The sequence below is a fragment of the Mandrillus leucophaeus genome, unplaced genomic scaffold (assembly GCF_000951045.1).
Source record: "Mandrillus leucophaeus isolate KB7577 unplaced genomic scaffold, Mleu.le_1.0 Scaffold245, whole genome shotgun sequence".
In the NCBI taxonomy this organism is placed as follows: domain Eukaryota; kingdom Metazoa; phylum Chordata; class Mammalia; order Primates; family Cercopithecidae; genus Mandrillus; species Mandrillus leucophaeus.
In genome coordinates, this window is record NW_012102532.1 from 93,122 (window position 1) to 107,957 (window position 14,836).

The 14,836-nt window shown below is 46.2% G+C and overlaps 1 protein-coding gene across 2 annotated transcripts in view; it reads right to left on the reverse strand.

The window, feature by feature from the left end:
* VWF (von Willebrand factor) overlaps positions 1-14,836 on the reverse strand; it is a 198,345-nt gene that overhangs the window by 38,652 nt on the left and 144,857 nt on the right. For both annotated transcript variants that reach the window (XM_011982933.1, XM_011982932.1), the window contains exons 36-42: positions 12,580-12,772; positions 12,029-12,370; positions 10,008-10,207; positions 3,523-3,625; positions 3,006-3,080; positions 1,719-1,823; positions 359-564 (exon numbers count right to left, since the gene is read on the reverse strand). In XM_011982933.1, the coding sequence (XP_011838323.1) occupies positions 359-564; positions 1,719-1,823; positions 3,006-3,080; positions 3,523-3,625; positions 10,008-10,207; positions 12,029-12,370; positions 12,580-12,772 (1,224 nt within the window). The remainder of the gene's footprint in view (positions 1-358; positions 565-1,718; positions 1,824-3,005; positions 3,081-3,522; positions 3,626-10,007; positions 10,208-12,028; positions 12,371-12,579; positions 12,773-14,836) is intronic.

The window sequence follows — 14,836 nt, forward strand, 5'->3', positions numbered from 1 at the left end:
ATATACACACGCACACACACATATATATGTATATATAACTATTAACTGATCTCTAAATCCAGGCAATCACATTATTTCCTTAGCTAACCTAAAAATAAGCTCTGTAAAGGTAAAGACCATGTCTTACACATTATTTGTAACCTCAGCATCTAGCCATGCTTAGTACATAGTAGGCTCACAAGAAATGCCTCCTGAGTTAAGTAAATTTCCACTCAGGCTGAGCTGGAATGCTGACTGCCCACCCACCAAGCCTTGTAGCACTTACTTTGGGCAGGAGGGGAAGGCTGGGCAGGATATAAACCTTCCATAAGGAGCACATATTTGGCTGTCGTACCAGCCAGAACTGAGCAGCCCTTACCTTGTCGGGAAGGCAGGTGGTTGTGGTGCAGCCACAGTCATTGGTGGCGGTTGAGGCCAAGTACCCAAGGGGACAGCTCACTGTGGAGTTGACACAGTTGCAGGCACACTCATACTCATCACAGCACTGGGTCTTCCGAAGGGCGGGCAAACGGTGCGGGGGGCAGGAGGGCGGCGACACCCTTTTGCACTCCTCCTTTCTGCAGGCTGAGGGTAGGACAAGGCCACGCTGAGCAATGCACCCAGCCAGGGCTCGTAAGTATTCAGCTATGCTATAGGGTGCCAGGGAGCTTCAGACTCAGAAGATTAAGTCAGAAATGTGTGAGGACCAAGCTCACGGGCTGGGAGCTATTCAATGTTACCAAAAAAGCAGTCCATCTGCAGAAAAATATGAACATTAATCAGAAAGGGAAATGTGAAGCTAGGAACTCTAATGGAGGAGAAGTGAAGGCTGCTCCATCCCTGCTCTATCGCTTTCCCACGTACGTCTGGAAGGGGCGGGTTCCTTGATTCTCAGAGGTGTCAGATGTAGAATCTCTAAGGCCAATAGGCCTGGGTGACCATGCCCTGCTAAGCACTGTTCTATGCCAGGAGTTTTTGTGACCCTATCCCCACCTCAGTACCTAGAACAATACCCTACAGTTTTAGGCCCTCCAGCAATCGGTGTGGAATGAAAGAATGCCAGCAATCTTGTCAAAGCCACAGTGTCACCTTTAAAAGACCAAATCCTGTCCCTGTGTCCTTTGCCGGTTTCTAGCTCCCTTCAAACACCATGTGCTCTCCTCCCACCCCTGCAGTCTCACATCCAGGAAGTCAGAGGCGAGTCCACATCAGCAGACAAGAACACCAGTGGATTTAGAGTGGGTACTCTCGGTAGGTAAACAAAGAATTCGCTTTCTTGTCATGTCTTATTTTAGTCCAACACTATGTTTAAATTATAGTATATAGTGATTACCTATATACTCCTTCAGAGGGGAAAAAAACTATAAATTTGTTTGGCAATACAATCCAATGATGAGGGGAAGTCACTCCCTCCCCTCAATGACATACAGGAGGATGGGCACAAATAAAGATTAGATTCAGAGGCCACCTCCTCTCTCAGCCCCAGCTGCTTCTTCATAAACCCAAGGAGGTGCCTGTGGCTGTGCCCACACCTGGTATCCTTCAGCAGCATGCAGCCGGAAGGATCCTGTGCAGGTGTGACCCTAACCCCTCTGTTCTAGATGCCCTTCCAACCCAGATTCAGCCAGGTAGAAAACAGGAAACGACATCATCTTGGAACAGGTCCCTGAGAAAGAGGATGACCTCCCTCACGCCAGGAGAGAGGCCATACCACCCCTCCTCATCCACAGAGGCCTTACCGCAGGTGAAGTTGGGTCTGCACTCGCCAGGGTTGGTCAGTGTGGGCTGGAGGCCACCTTCACAGTGAGGCACTGGGGGCAGGTCACAGCTCTCCGGATCACACACTGAAGGCCAGAAAGAGAGACGTCCATGCAGAGTTCAGCAAGGTTACTCTTATTACCTGTGAGTGGGACACTACATTCCTATTCATGCAGACTTCTACTGTTTTAGGTTAAGTGATGATAATGGGGACAGAGATAACATGGGGATGGATGGATGGATGGATGGATGGATGGATGGATGGATCAATCAATCCAAGTCATACTGATTATTCTTATCATCCACTAGGGCTTCCACATCTCAGCCAAGTCAACTTGGATCCTCTAGACCTGTTTCCTCTTCTGGAAGGTGGGATACCCTACCTTATAGGATCAGTCTGAGGATTTCACAGAATAGTAAGGGCAAAGTGCCTGGCACATTGTAGGAGCCTAGTAATGTCTATAAAATGAGGGGCTTGAAATAAACGATCCCTCTAGTTCTCTCTACTGCCAACATTCTAAGACCTCTTTTACATTAATTGTTCTCAAGCCACATCTCCCTCTCTTATGGGACTTCTATTTATTTCTGATCAATTTCATGAGTATAAACAAGTTTCTCCAATTACATGATTTTCTTTTAGTTGCTTGGACTGCCCCCTGATCTATCTGCTCTCCCTTCAAGATTTGCATCACTGCAAACTGTACATGCCTGTGCTTTAGGTCTTCATCTGTATAAGCAACAAACACACTGGACAGGACAAGGACAAAGGCACTAATGATTTCCTGCCATGCTAACCATAATTCCATCAGCTCTGAATTCACTGAGCCCACTATTCACAGAGTAGTCTGCAGGGCTAGCATGAAAACTTCTAGCAAATAACCTGCTCAACTCGAGGTGCCCAGTATGTGGTCTTCTCTGTATCTAGCGGCCTCAAAATCTTACTGAAAAGGAAAATGGGCTGCTTTGGCATGATTTTTTCTTCAGTGTATCTCTGTGGTCCCCAGCCATCACCTCATTCTTGTCAGCAATCACCCCATTAATCCTGTCAAACCTACGTTTAGTAATTTACAGAAGATTCTTCCAGGAAGCCAATCCTATTCTCCAGAGGTAACCCTTTCCATTTTTTTTGGAATATCTAGTCAGTCCTTGCCCACCTCCTTTCATACACCCTGTGCCTGGGAACAGAGCCACCTTTCAGCACCCTCAACGTGGTACCCCCCTGGGGCTGGGGCTGAGCCCTGGAGACATCCCCCTGGTGGGACACATACCGCACTCATACTCAGGGCAGCACTGGTCTGCATTCTGGCGGAGGCGGGCCACCTCACACAGGCCGCAGGTGGGAGCTGAAGGAGAGGAACGGCCACAAAAGTCAGAGAAATGAGTAGTGGGACAGCCTCGGAGGGATTTCAAATGTTCTCGCTCACTGAAAACTAGTATGAGTTCTGTATAGTCGTCCCACGAGGATCCAGGCCACGGGCCCTCTGACAGATGAGTGTCCCCATGTTCCTGGTGACAACCTCACATTTACCCTCCAGGGGACTCTAAGTCTGAGCGTTGCTGGGGACCAGAGGCAAGGGTTAATCTGAGAGTGTCAAACCCAGATGCAGAATGGGGCTCCCAGGCCCAGCGACGGGAAATGCAGGCTGGGCAAGGAAGCTCACCCACTCCAGGACTGCAAGTGCCAGTGTTCGAGTCTGCTCTGCCAGGGATGAAGATGGGTCACTGGGGGGCCTTGCAGGGGCCCTTGTTCCTCCATGAAGGCACCAGCGAGGGGAGGACTCTCACCTTTGGCCGTGGGGCAGGGCTGCATTGTGCAGTTGGCCTTCCGCCCGCTGAGGCACGTGCAGATCTGACAGGGCTGGTGGTCCGGGACCCAGGCTTCCAGGAACTGAGGGGAAAGCGAGGTTCAGAGAGGGCACAGGACATTCTAGGTACAAAGCCCAGAGTTCACAGAGGTCAGTTCTCCCTGCCTGCGGCGAGGGCCAGTCCCTGAGCCAGCCCTCTGACAGCCTCACAGATGAACAAAACCAGGTTAAAAGGAGGTTGTGAGGTTCTAATGGCTTTCAGAAAGGTGGTCGCCACAGTGCTTTGTCAACTAAAACGTGGAAACTTTCACTATACCCTTCTCTGTTGGCAATGCTAAAACCAAGCAAGGAAAGAAAATCAGAGTTCTTGGATCGCACCTGCTAGTCATTTCTCAAGCCAAAGGAGAAACTGGGATGTTGCTTGGGGGGAAAAAAAAAGCCATTTCTTTCTGAAATTGACTTCAGACAATAGCAAGAGCTGTGGGGAGGACAGCAAAACTCTTGAAAGCATCACATTCTTGATGCCTGCAGTGACTTCAGACGCCTGAGTGCAGCTCTCTGATTTTTCAAATGAGAGATGGCCCAGGGTAGAGAGCAGCCTTCTCAAAGTTACGCACAGCCCCACAGCACAAGGCTTTGAGGTCAGGAACTCCCGAACTCTAAAACGGGCTGCGTTCCGCTGTGCCCAGTTTCCTCATCTGTAAAATGAGGGTACTCAAGCCTGCCTTGCAGGACAGTTGTAAGGAGTAAGAAACTGATTAGCACAGGGTACACAGCAAAGAGCTCCACTAAGAAGCAGAGCCAGGACTCAGTCTCCCTCTGGATTCAGCCATGAAGTTAAATTTAAACTTAAAATTAAATTCAAGCGAAACTGCCCCTGAAGAAACACATTCTTATCCAGCAGCTCAAAGGACTCTAAGAAGTTCCCAGGTCAAGAAGGTCTTACTTATTACTTCCACGGTAGGCAATCAGTCAGCTAAGAAGGAAGATCAAAGACCCCCAAGTGAGGTCCCCTTCCCCCAAAGTGCCCTGCCCTCCCTCAGGATTAACCCCTCTGGTCCTGCCCTTGACACCTTTCACTCACTCAATAAATGATAGCAGCTAACATTCAAATGCCACCTGCTACGTGCCACTGTGTTGAGAGCTTTATTTAAATCACTCGTGTAATCCTCACTGCAATCCTATGGTGAGGATATTTTTTACCATTGCCCTCACTTTTCCAATGAGAAAGCTAAGGCACTTGCTAGGTGTGCACAGGAACAGTGACAGAGTGAGGCTTTGAATCCAAATCCATGGTTTGTTTCTTTGTTTATGTTTTGGTTTTTGTTTTTGAGACAGTGTCTCACTCTCTCTCGCCTAGACTGGAGTGTAGTGGCATGATCTCAGCTCACTGCAACTTCTGCCTCCCGAGTTTAAGCGATTCTCCTGCCTCAGCCTCCCAAGTAGCTGGGACTATAGGCATGCGTCACCACACCCAGCTAATTTTTGTATTTCAGTAGAGATGGGATTTCACCATGTTAGCCAGGCTGGGTCTCAAATTCCTGACCTCAAGTGATCTACCTGCCTCAGCCTCCCAAAGTGCTGGGATTACAGGTGTGAGCCACCACGCCAGGCCCAAATCCATGGTTTTAAACCACCATGCTCTGCTGCCTCCCACAAATAACTAATAATAAATATGTTCAAGGTATTTTTCTAAGAGTTTTACATTTATTTATTTTCCTAATGATAACCCTACCAGGTTAGTATCATCTGTATTTATAAATAATGAAATTGAGGCACCAAGAAGTTAAGAAATTTGACCAAGTGGCACATCCAGGCTTTGAACCTAGCATTCTGGCCCAAGACACCACAGGCCTAGTCTCTTGCACTACAACTGCTTCTCGTCAATAGACACAGTGCCCGTCATGGGCAGGTCTGAACACACCGTCCGAGCCCTTGAATGGCTGACAGTCAAGGTGAGGAAATAAGACTGGTGAAAATCTGAATGAGAAAAATAAATTGTGACACACACACCGTGGAATACTACCTAGCAACAAGGAGGAGAAAACTATCAAAACACAGAGCAGCATGGACGAATCCCAAAAGCGTTATCCTGAGTGAAGGAAGCCAGGCAGAAAAGAAGTGCGTAGGCATGTTTCCATGTGCGCAAAATTCCAGAAAATGTCAACGAATCCACAGTGACAGAAAGCAGACCAGTAGCTGTCTAGGGTTGAGAGATATATTTAAAAGGGCATAAGCTAACTTTTAGGGGATGGAAATTCGTTATCTTGGTTATGTCAACGGTTTTATAGGTGTGTTCATATGGCAAAATCTATCGAATTGTACGCTTTAAATATGTGCTGTTTGTGGCATGTAAATTATACCTCAGTAAAGCTGTTTGTAAAAATAAATAAAAGAGCAGTAAGAGTGCAAAAAGAGAGTCCAGTAAGACTGGGCACTGCAGAGAGTCTCACAGGGCACACCTATGAAGCACGGGAAGACTTGGGCAAAGGGGAAAGGAGGAGGAATTCCAGGCAGGAAACAGCTGACAAAGGCACAGACGAAGGAACGCTCCTGCAGCGCCTGGCATCACGGGTGAGGCAGGTGGCTGAAGATGACAGAAGAGGCCCTATGAGCCCACTGCAGGAACTTGCCTTACCTCGGCAGGCAGGTGCAGGCCCAGAGGCATAAGCAGGATCCTGCCTCACAGAGAAGAGCTAATGAAGACAACCCTGGCGGCAGGATGGAAAAGGGAAGGACTAGGAAGAGAAAACCGGAAAAGACACAGTGGCTGCCACTCCAGCTGGGAAGGTGGAGGGAGGAGCCCGGGGTGCTGGCCTCGGAGGGCTGGGACAGGGGGTCGGATTGGCAGACATGAGGGGATGAGGAAGGAGAGGGTCATGTTCTGTGTATGTTTCAGTGTTCTTTTTTCTCTCCTTTCAAACATAGACCTCAGACATTTAAACTCAAGAATAAATCCCACAATTTTCCTACTATCCTGAGAATGGGTAGCACACAACAGATGACCCAAAGCAGGTGTCTGCCCTCCTTTGCCGGAGATGTCATTTCCCAGGAAGCTTAAGACCCACCCAAGGCAGGGGAAAGAAGAGAAATAAAAATTTAAAAAACAAGCTAAGGCTAAGCTTCTAAAAGCAACTGCAGCGGCTCTCCAGGCCTGGCCAGGCTATGCGGCGATGCGGCCGGCAGATGGTGCTGCTGCACAACCCCAGGCCAACTGCAGGCAGGCCTGTTGCAATCGCCAGGTTCCAGGGCCCAGGCGTGAATACCACCAGGCCGTAACAGGTATGAAAGCCAGCAGGAGTTAACGTTTGAATCAAGGTGACAAAAGAGCGGCCTGCAGATAATACGGTGGGGAAAACTGACATTTTCAAGGCACAAGGTCAAAGGACACAAGCAATGCATCATGCAATTTGATGAATTTGATTCACCAGCCAATTTGATGAGGGATGCAAATGAAATGGAAACACTGAGCCCAGCTAGGGACAGCAGAGACTAAGGGAGAGGGAAGGAGCTACAGGCCAGAGCTTCTGGGCCATGGACATGGTTCCTGCTAAGCTTGTGCCTGCCGGTATAGCACCCACCACCACCAGCGGCTCCACTGAGCCAAGGACAGCCAGTGCAGGTTCTTGGTCCCTTCTGAGCCTGCTGCAAAGGCTCACCTCTTTAGACTCTGTTTTGTAAAATAAAATCTATGGAAACTAGTGAATATTTTGCTCTTCTGAAATTACTACAATAGGTTTTGTTTTTTTTTTTGAGACGGAGTCTCGCTCTGTCGCCCAGGCTGGAGTGCAGTGGCCGGATCTCAGCTCACTGTAAGCTCCGCCTCCCGGGTTCACGCCATTCTCCTGCCTCAGCCTCCTGAGTAGCTGGGACTACAGGCACCTGCCACCTCGACCGGCTAGTTTTTTGTTTTTTTAGTAGAGACGGGATTTCACCGTGTTAGCCAGGATGGTCTCAATCTCCTGACCTCGTGATCTGCCCGTCTCGGCCTCCCAAAGTGCTGGGATTACAGGCTTGAGCCACCGCGCCCGGCCACTACAATAGTTTTATACCCTAGTTTATTTCCCTGAATAAAAGGTTTTCTGGGCTTCATTTCTTCAGTTAAAAAAAAGTTTATTTAATGGAAATGTTCTTCATATTACGTTTTTATTCTTTCTCTGCTTTGAAAGTCAAAGTTGAAAATGCACATGGGCTGGATATGATGCTTGCTTTCATCCATTTAAACTGTATTTTCTGAAATCACTAAAAGTGGCTGTGTTCTTTTCAAAGTTTTCAATTAACTAATTTTATTTCACCTGACTTTAAAATACATTTATAAGACAGTTTCCACATCCGAAATATTTGGATGGCCCCTTTACACAACTTGAATACATATTCTAATGTGTTGGACTGAAGATGAGGCAGGCAGTGAAAGGGGAAAATAGGGCCAGAGAAGAGAAGCAAAGGGCAGCAGTTTGGAGACACTAAGATGAAGTTCACAAGCCCGCTTCTCTCAGGACCTTGCAGACATTTGACACTCATGCAGCCAGAAACCTGCAAACTTGAGCTCACTTCTCATCACAGAACGCCAAGGAAAGATCATTTCTGTCTCCTAAGAGCGAGCATTTTGCCACTACTAGTAAAACCAGTCTGAAATTACCACAGGTTGCTAACCACATATGTAAATTGATCAACATCATTCAAGCCTTGCAGGAGCTCAGGAGCTACACAAATCAGGAAGAGAAATACAAGGTTTTGTCAACTCATTTAGGGAATACCACAGAACAGGCAATTACTTAACTTGGCAAGTTGAAATAGGGCAGTAGAGGAGGACTTTAGCTCATCTATTCCACAGTGAGGACAAATTGGATCCACTAGGATAAAGCCCAACAACTAAACTAGAACACATGAGATCACTGGAAGTGACTAAGAGTAATGGCCCTAATGGATACCCGTGTTCCAGTGAACATGACTTAGGCCACAGTTCAGCTCACAGTTCCAATGAGGTCAATGGCAGGACTAGGACGCTATGACTGATGCTATGAACATAAATCCCAGCTTTATCACCTCATGGCATTGAGCCTCAGTCTCATCCATTTGATAGGATGTGCGATTATGACCCTACAGAGCTCTGGGGAGAATCATATAAAATGGTCCCTATCCTGGCTTACAACATCAGGGACAGAATAGTATAGTTACTGAAATGTTGTTTTCAATATTCTGCAGGCTGGTTAGCTACATTTACCATGAGTTCTCCTATTCGTGGTTGAACATAGTGGTAAGTCACTCTACTCAGTCCACTTAGCAAGAATGGTCCTCCTTGGCGATGAAGACGTTAGGTCTTGAGTGCAGCCCATGATCACAGAACACATTCTCCTTTCCTAGAAGCCAAATATGCTTCTACCTCTACCACGGTCTGTAGTATCACTGTCAAGGGTGAAGGACAGGGCCACTGCACACATTTGCATGTGCACGTTCACATGCGCACAGATACACGCTGCCCCAGATCCTACAAATATACACAGAGTCAACTTTGAAGACAGATGACAGCCATTTTAGGCCAAGATGGAGGAGTCTGGTAAATATCCTTTCAAAATACATTCAATACCTCCTAAAGAGCTTAAAAAAAAACTGATGACTCAATGACTCACAAGCAACTCAGCTCAAAAGAGATGCAGCAAAAGGGCCATTCCATATTGTGGAAAGAGCCAGATCTTTGGCATCACAGAGAGCTTCAAATTCTAAGACCAACTCCATTACTTATAAATTGTGTCCATAGGCAACTTACTAAGCTCTTTAGGTCTTAGTTTCTTCATGGGATTTTTGTATTTATGAGTGATACAGGACACACTAGTGTATTCTGTGGAATCCCAGTCCCAAGGGATTCTCTCTCTCTCTCTCTCTCTCACACACACACACGCTCCATGATCAGATAAGTTTGAGAAACAAAAACTCTCTTAAATATCTGCGAGGTACAGTAGTACATTAAAAACTCTAGAGTTCTGCAATAAAGAAACCTGTTTAACTATGATTAGCTAGTGTTCTTTAAACTCACTTGACCACAAGTAACTGTTAATACAACCTTTGAAAAACACTGAAATAATGAACATACTGTGTTTAGCACAATCAAGGTATACAATCTCTCTTAACAATAGCAGACATTATCACACAAAATATTCTTTTCCCTTTCCCTCCTGGGTTCCTATATCATTTTGCTTAAATGACTACAATAATAAAAACAATAGTAATCACAGTAACAGTAATAACGTGGTAACAACACTTGGATGTTTAATCTCTCAGATAATACATGACAGATACAGGATTTGAACCAAGAGCTATCTGAATGCAGAGCCATTACACAATACTGCCTCCCTGTCCCTAATGATCCCCGTAAGAGTCAACCCTGCTGCCACAGTTGGAAGAGGCCAACCATTGGTGAACACTTCGGAAGCAGCCCCATGGGAGGTGAAAGGCCCAGGCTCCTACCTGGTGCTGGACTCCATCCTCACCAATGCACTGAGTGCAGGCCTCTTCAGGGACACAGCTGCCTTCCAACATGACTTTATTCGGAGGACAGAAACAGCCTTCCGAGGGATGGTCCCCACAGGAGCTCACGTTGCCATCACAGTGCCGGGGACAGCCACGCTCACAGGGGTTGTAGACCAGGGATGGTGGGCATGACATAGCTGTAGACAGAGGAGGAGAGGTCACTCACAAAGGCCCTCACCAGCCAGAGTGAAACGGGCACAGCTGATTCAACATGGTTAATCATCAGACAAACTTGCCAGGGCAGAGATGGCTATTTTCCACCAATCTTCATCCTCCCCATCTTCCATAGAAACAGAACTTTAGGCTGGGCATATGACCACCAGAATGAGGACTGTATTTCCCAACCTTTCTTGCAGCTAAGTGCAGTCATGTGACTAGTTCTGACCAATGAACTGTAAGTATAGTATCCCATGGCAGCCTCCAGGAGTCCATTTTAAAAGACAGCTATGCATGCTCCTTGCTCCTTGCCCCTCTTCCCTCCTTCCCTCAGCTTCCTGCTTGGAGCATGAATGTGATAGCTAGAGCTCCATCTTAGACCATGAAGAAAAAGACCACACCCAACTAAGGGCAGAGCAAAGAGCTAGAATCCAGTTTGAGGCCCAGAATTAGCTGGAACCACCGCCTCCGATCAGCTATACGACAGAAAATTTTAATTCTCTGCTACTTGCAGCCAAATCTAGTCCTACCAAATGATGCGAACTTGTATGGTTTTATGGTCCTTTTTTGAATACAGATATATTTTACGCTTTAAAAGCATCTGTAAATTAGGAATCCACATCTATGAAGAACGGCCTTGGGAAAGAAGCTACAAGGTGATTCACTTCCCTCGTTCTGATTTGCTCAACAACTTCCTCACATTCTCAAGGCACCAAAGGCAGGCAGGAGATGGAGGAAGTTTCCAAGGATTTGGAGCACCAAAGATTTCCCTCTGTGTGCACAGTAAATAACCAGGAGGTACACAAAGCAATCAGTATGCAGAGACAGTGCTTCCAGTAACTTAGAAACTAACATTTGCTGCTTGATTTGCAGGCTGATTGGGAGGAGGCAGTATCATCCACATGGCCTCAGAAAATCAGAACCCAAAGGAACCTACAGGTTATCTAGGCCAACTGTCTCATTCTACGATGCAGACACTGAGGTCCAGAAAGACTAAGAGAACAGTCCATCCACCAGCTGAGCTGGGACTAGGATGCCCAAGTCCTCCAGACCCAGCTCAGAGCTGCTGACAGTTCTATGATGATAAACTCTGAGGCTCCAACATGCATGTACATATTGATTTCCCTCAAAAAAAAAAAAAAAAAAAAAAAAGGCGACGATTATATTTGACAACTGAGGATTTCAAGTTCAGTGCTCTTTTCACTCCAGCACCCCGAGGGACAGGAGCCATATCTGATTCACTTCAGTTTCCCCTACACTTTAAATAAATGCCACGTCCAGGTAGGGGAGCTGACCTTGGGGAGGGGCTATCTGCACTAGCAATCCTGCAGTGTTTATAATTAAGGAGATTCTTGGCAACCAAATGATTCTACTCACACTTCAAAATCCTGCTCAGGCATGGACTACACTGTAAGCTTGGTGGAATTTCAAATTCAATGTGACTGGTTACACAGCGCTTTACAAAATTGCATTTGTCTGAACTGTAGAAATACTAATGGAAAGGATCATGCATTAATTTACATAAAAATTCTACATGCAGAGTGTGTGTGTGTATATATATACATATATACACCTATACATACACATATATATACATATACATACACACACACACACACACACACACACACACACACACACATATGTATCTCTTCGATCTGAATCCTAACTGGAATCCCAGGTCATACAAAATACAGGGATTTTCACCCTTATTAGCCAGATAAAGAATGTGGGGCACAGAGAGGCTGAGCAAGCCCAGTTAGTTGGTCTCCAGGATTTTTAGAAGTAACTTGGAGACTCACCACAGAAATCAGGTGTCCTCCAGTCAACGCAGACCCCATTGGTCCGACAGAGGTGGGCATAAGAGGCGATCACCTCACACACTTGCTCCCGGTGGCAACTGTCCTGCTGGCAGATGGCATAGAATGTGGCTGGAGCCAGGACCTTGTGGCATTCAGCAAACAGTGCTGAGAGGAGGACCTGGCACTGGGAGCTGTTGGGGACAAGACACTGCTCTTCCAGAATGGGCTGGCATGTCTGCCCTGGCCGCTGCACAGTCCATTCCTGAACAAGTGTTTTCCAGTCTGTGGTGACTGTACCATCCCTCAGCATGAAGTCATTGGCTCCATTCTCATCACAGATCCCTAGAGAAACAAACAAGAAGAAAAGATAAACTGAGAGGCCCTAGGTACAAAAACACTGATGCCAGAGACGGGCCATTCTTCATCCTCCCCAGAATCTGACCCTTGCTACTAGACCCTGAAATATCAGCATCCAAGAGCCTCAGAGTAGAGCAAGTAAGGTTTATAAATGTATAGCAGGAAGAAAAGAGGAGTTGAGAAAATGTTCTTACCACAGAGACCGTACGTCTTTGAAGCAAAAGTCTTGGGGCTGAGTTGCAGTTGGAACTCATTGTTTTGTGGAGTGAATGTGAAGATGTGGCCAAGATGGTTGAATCTGATCTCATGCATGATGGCACCATAAACGTTGACTTCCATGTTCCCACCCACGTAAGGAACAGAGACCAGTCTCCCATTCACTGTCACCTGCACAAAGAAGAAAGAGCTCATTGGTAGTCCCAGCAATGAGGAATCCTAGAACTTCACCCTTGGGTTTTTAGTAAAGTTACTGAGAGTCTCTGCACATTCATCACACTCAACCGCAACACTACACACGAACATTGATATCTGTCGGCTGCTCTTCTAAGATAAAGAAGAGCTTGACTAGAAAACAGAGCTTGACTTTGCAGAGCTTGACCAGAAGACAGACTGTTACAATACTGTACGGGTGACCATGCACCAAGAACCTGAAAGCCTAGAGATAGGAACCTTGAGTGGATGTGACTCAAGAGGGAAGGGCAATGCCTTTAAGACAGGCTGGGAAAGTGGCCTTATTGCTAACTCGTCAGAGCAGTGTCTCCAGCAGCATCCAGCAGCCGTGTCCAACCCTTTGAATGCAAGGATGTGTTTGCTTCTCTGTGGTGGTGGATATCACGAAAAATATGCACAGAAGTTTTTTTAGCTCATAAGCTGTCATTAGTGTTAACGCATTTTATGTGTGGCCCAAGACAATTCTTCCAGTGTGGCCCAGGGAAGCCAAAAGGTTGGACACCAGTGTCTTAATGGGACCACTTTAAGTCTTTTGTGTGCATGTGTGCCACTAGCAGCTCTTTCTTGGGCAGCCCCCACCATATATCATATCAAACACATTAAAATGCACTCACATTCCATGATGAATATAATTTTGCTGTAAAATTTTTGGAAGGATTTTTTATCTTGATTTTTTAATTTTTGGCTATGAGTTACTCACTTGATATATGACTAGCTAAGATTTTTCTGCAATTATTGTTCAAATTCAGGAATTCTTGCAAAGTGAGAAAATCTAGCCTACAAGTTGTTTTCACACAATGAAATATTTATGATCTCTACACGAACAAGTAAAGAAGTTGGTGTAATGTAACCTTTTGTGAGCATTTAATCAATCATATATATATATATATATATCAGTTTTGCCGTTTTCTTTTCAAATTTTGGAGGCCAACGCTTTATGTAGGCCTTAAATATTTTCAAAGGACCTAATTTAGCGCCGTAAATGTTTCCCGTTGGAAAGCTTACAGGGTTTAGGCATTGGACTCATAATACCTCCTGGGTAAACAATCCTGATGCCAATTCCAATTCTCTACCAGTGCCAGAAACTGGCACTCAATTCACAATTTTATGCTATCTAAAAGTGATTCCGTCTTGCAAATCTGAGCCCGGAACAACATGAAATCAGGCCAAGACAAGGGGATGGCAATAAACCCCTCTAAGAAAGTGGTGCTCCTCTCCTCTAGTTAAGCAGGAGGCAGAGCTCCTAACAAGAGCACCAACTAAAACCAACTGCCACCTGGTCCATGTGGTTTCCCTGACACTCTATTGCCTTGCCACGGGATCCAGAGAAAGTACTTCTCACCTCCATGTCACTGTGCAGCTCGACAGAGAGGGCGCCGTGCTTCACCTCGATGGATTTCATGCAGCCCTGCCTTGCTGCAGGGCTGCAGGCACCATTATGGAGAATCACCTCCAGGTCCTGCTCCTTGTTTTGAAATAGGACGTAAGAACAGCTGCCAGTCAGCTTGAAATTCTGCCCATCAAAGGTCACGATGTGCCGAGTGGAGCTGCCTGTGCACACGCCTGGACGGGGAGAAGCAGAGGATGGATGCGACATTATCCAAACCCCCATGCCTACTACATGCAGACAGGCAGGTGTGACCAAGTTGCACACAGATAAATGCAGTAGAGACCGGAACAGGCCCTTTGAGGTCATACAGACCAATTTCCTCCTTTTTTACTAATTAGGAAACGGGGGCTCTGAGAGGTAGAGAGGTTCAGGTAAGTAACACTTGGCTATTAAATGTTTTCCTGGAGAATGTTACATAAAATGTGGCAAATTATAGAACCACACTTCTAAAAAATGTAAATGTACAGTGTGAATAATCCGTTCCACAGGGATACCTTGGCCCAGAAAACAAAGTTAAGTTCCAGGGTAACATGTTATGACTCGTTGAAATTAAGGAAAGCTAAGCAAGCTATGAGCTCATGATCTCATTAAAGAAAATTCACCTAAAGACA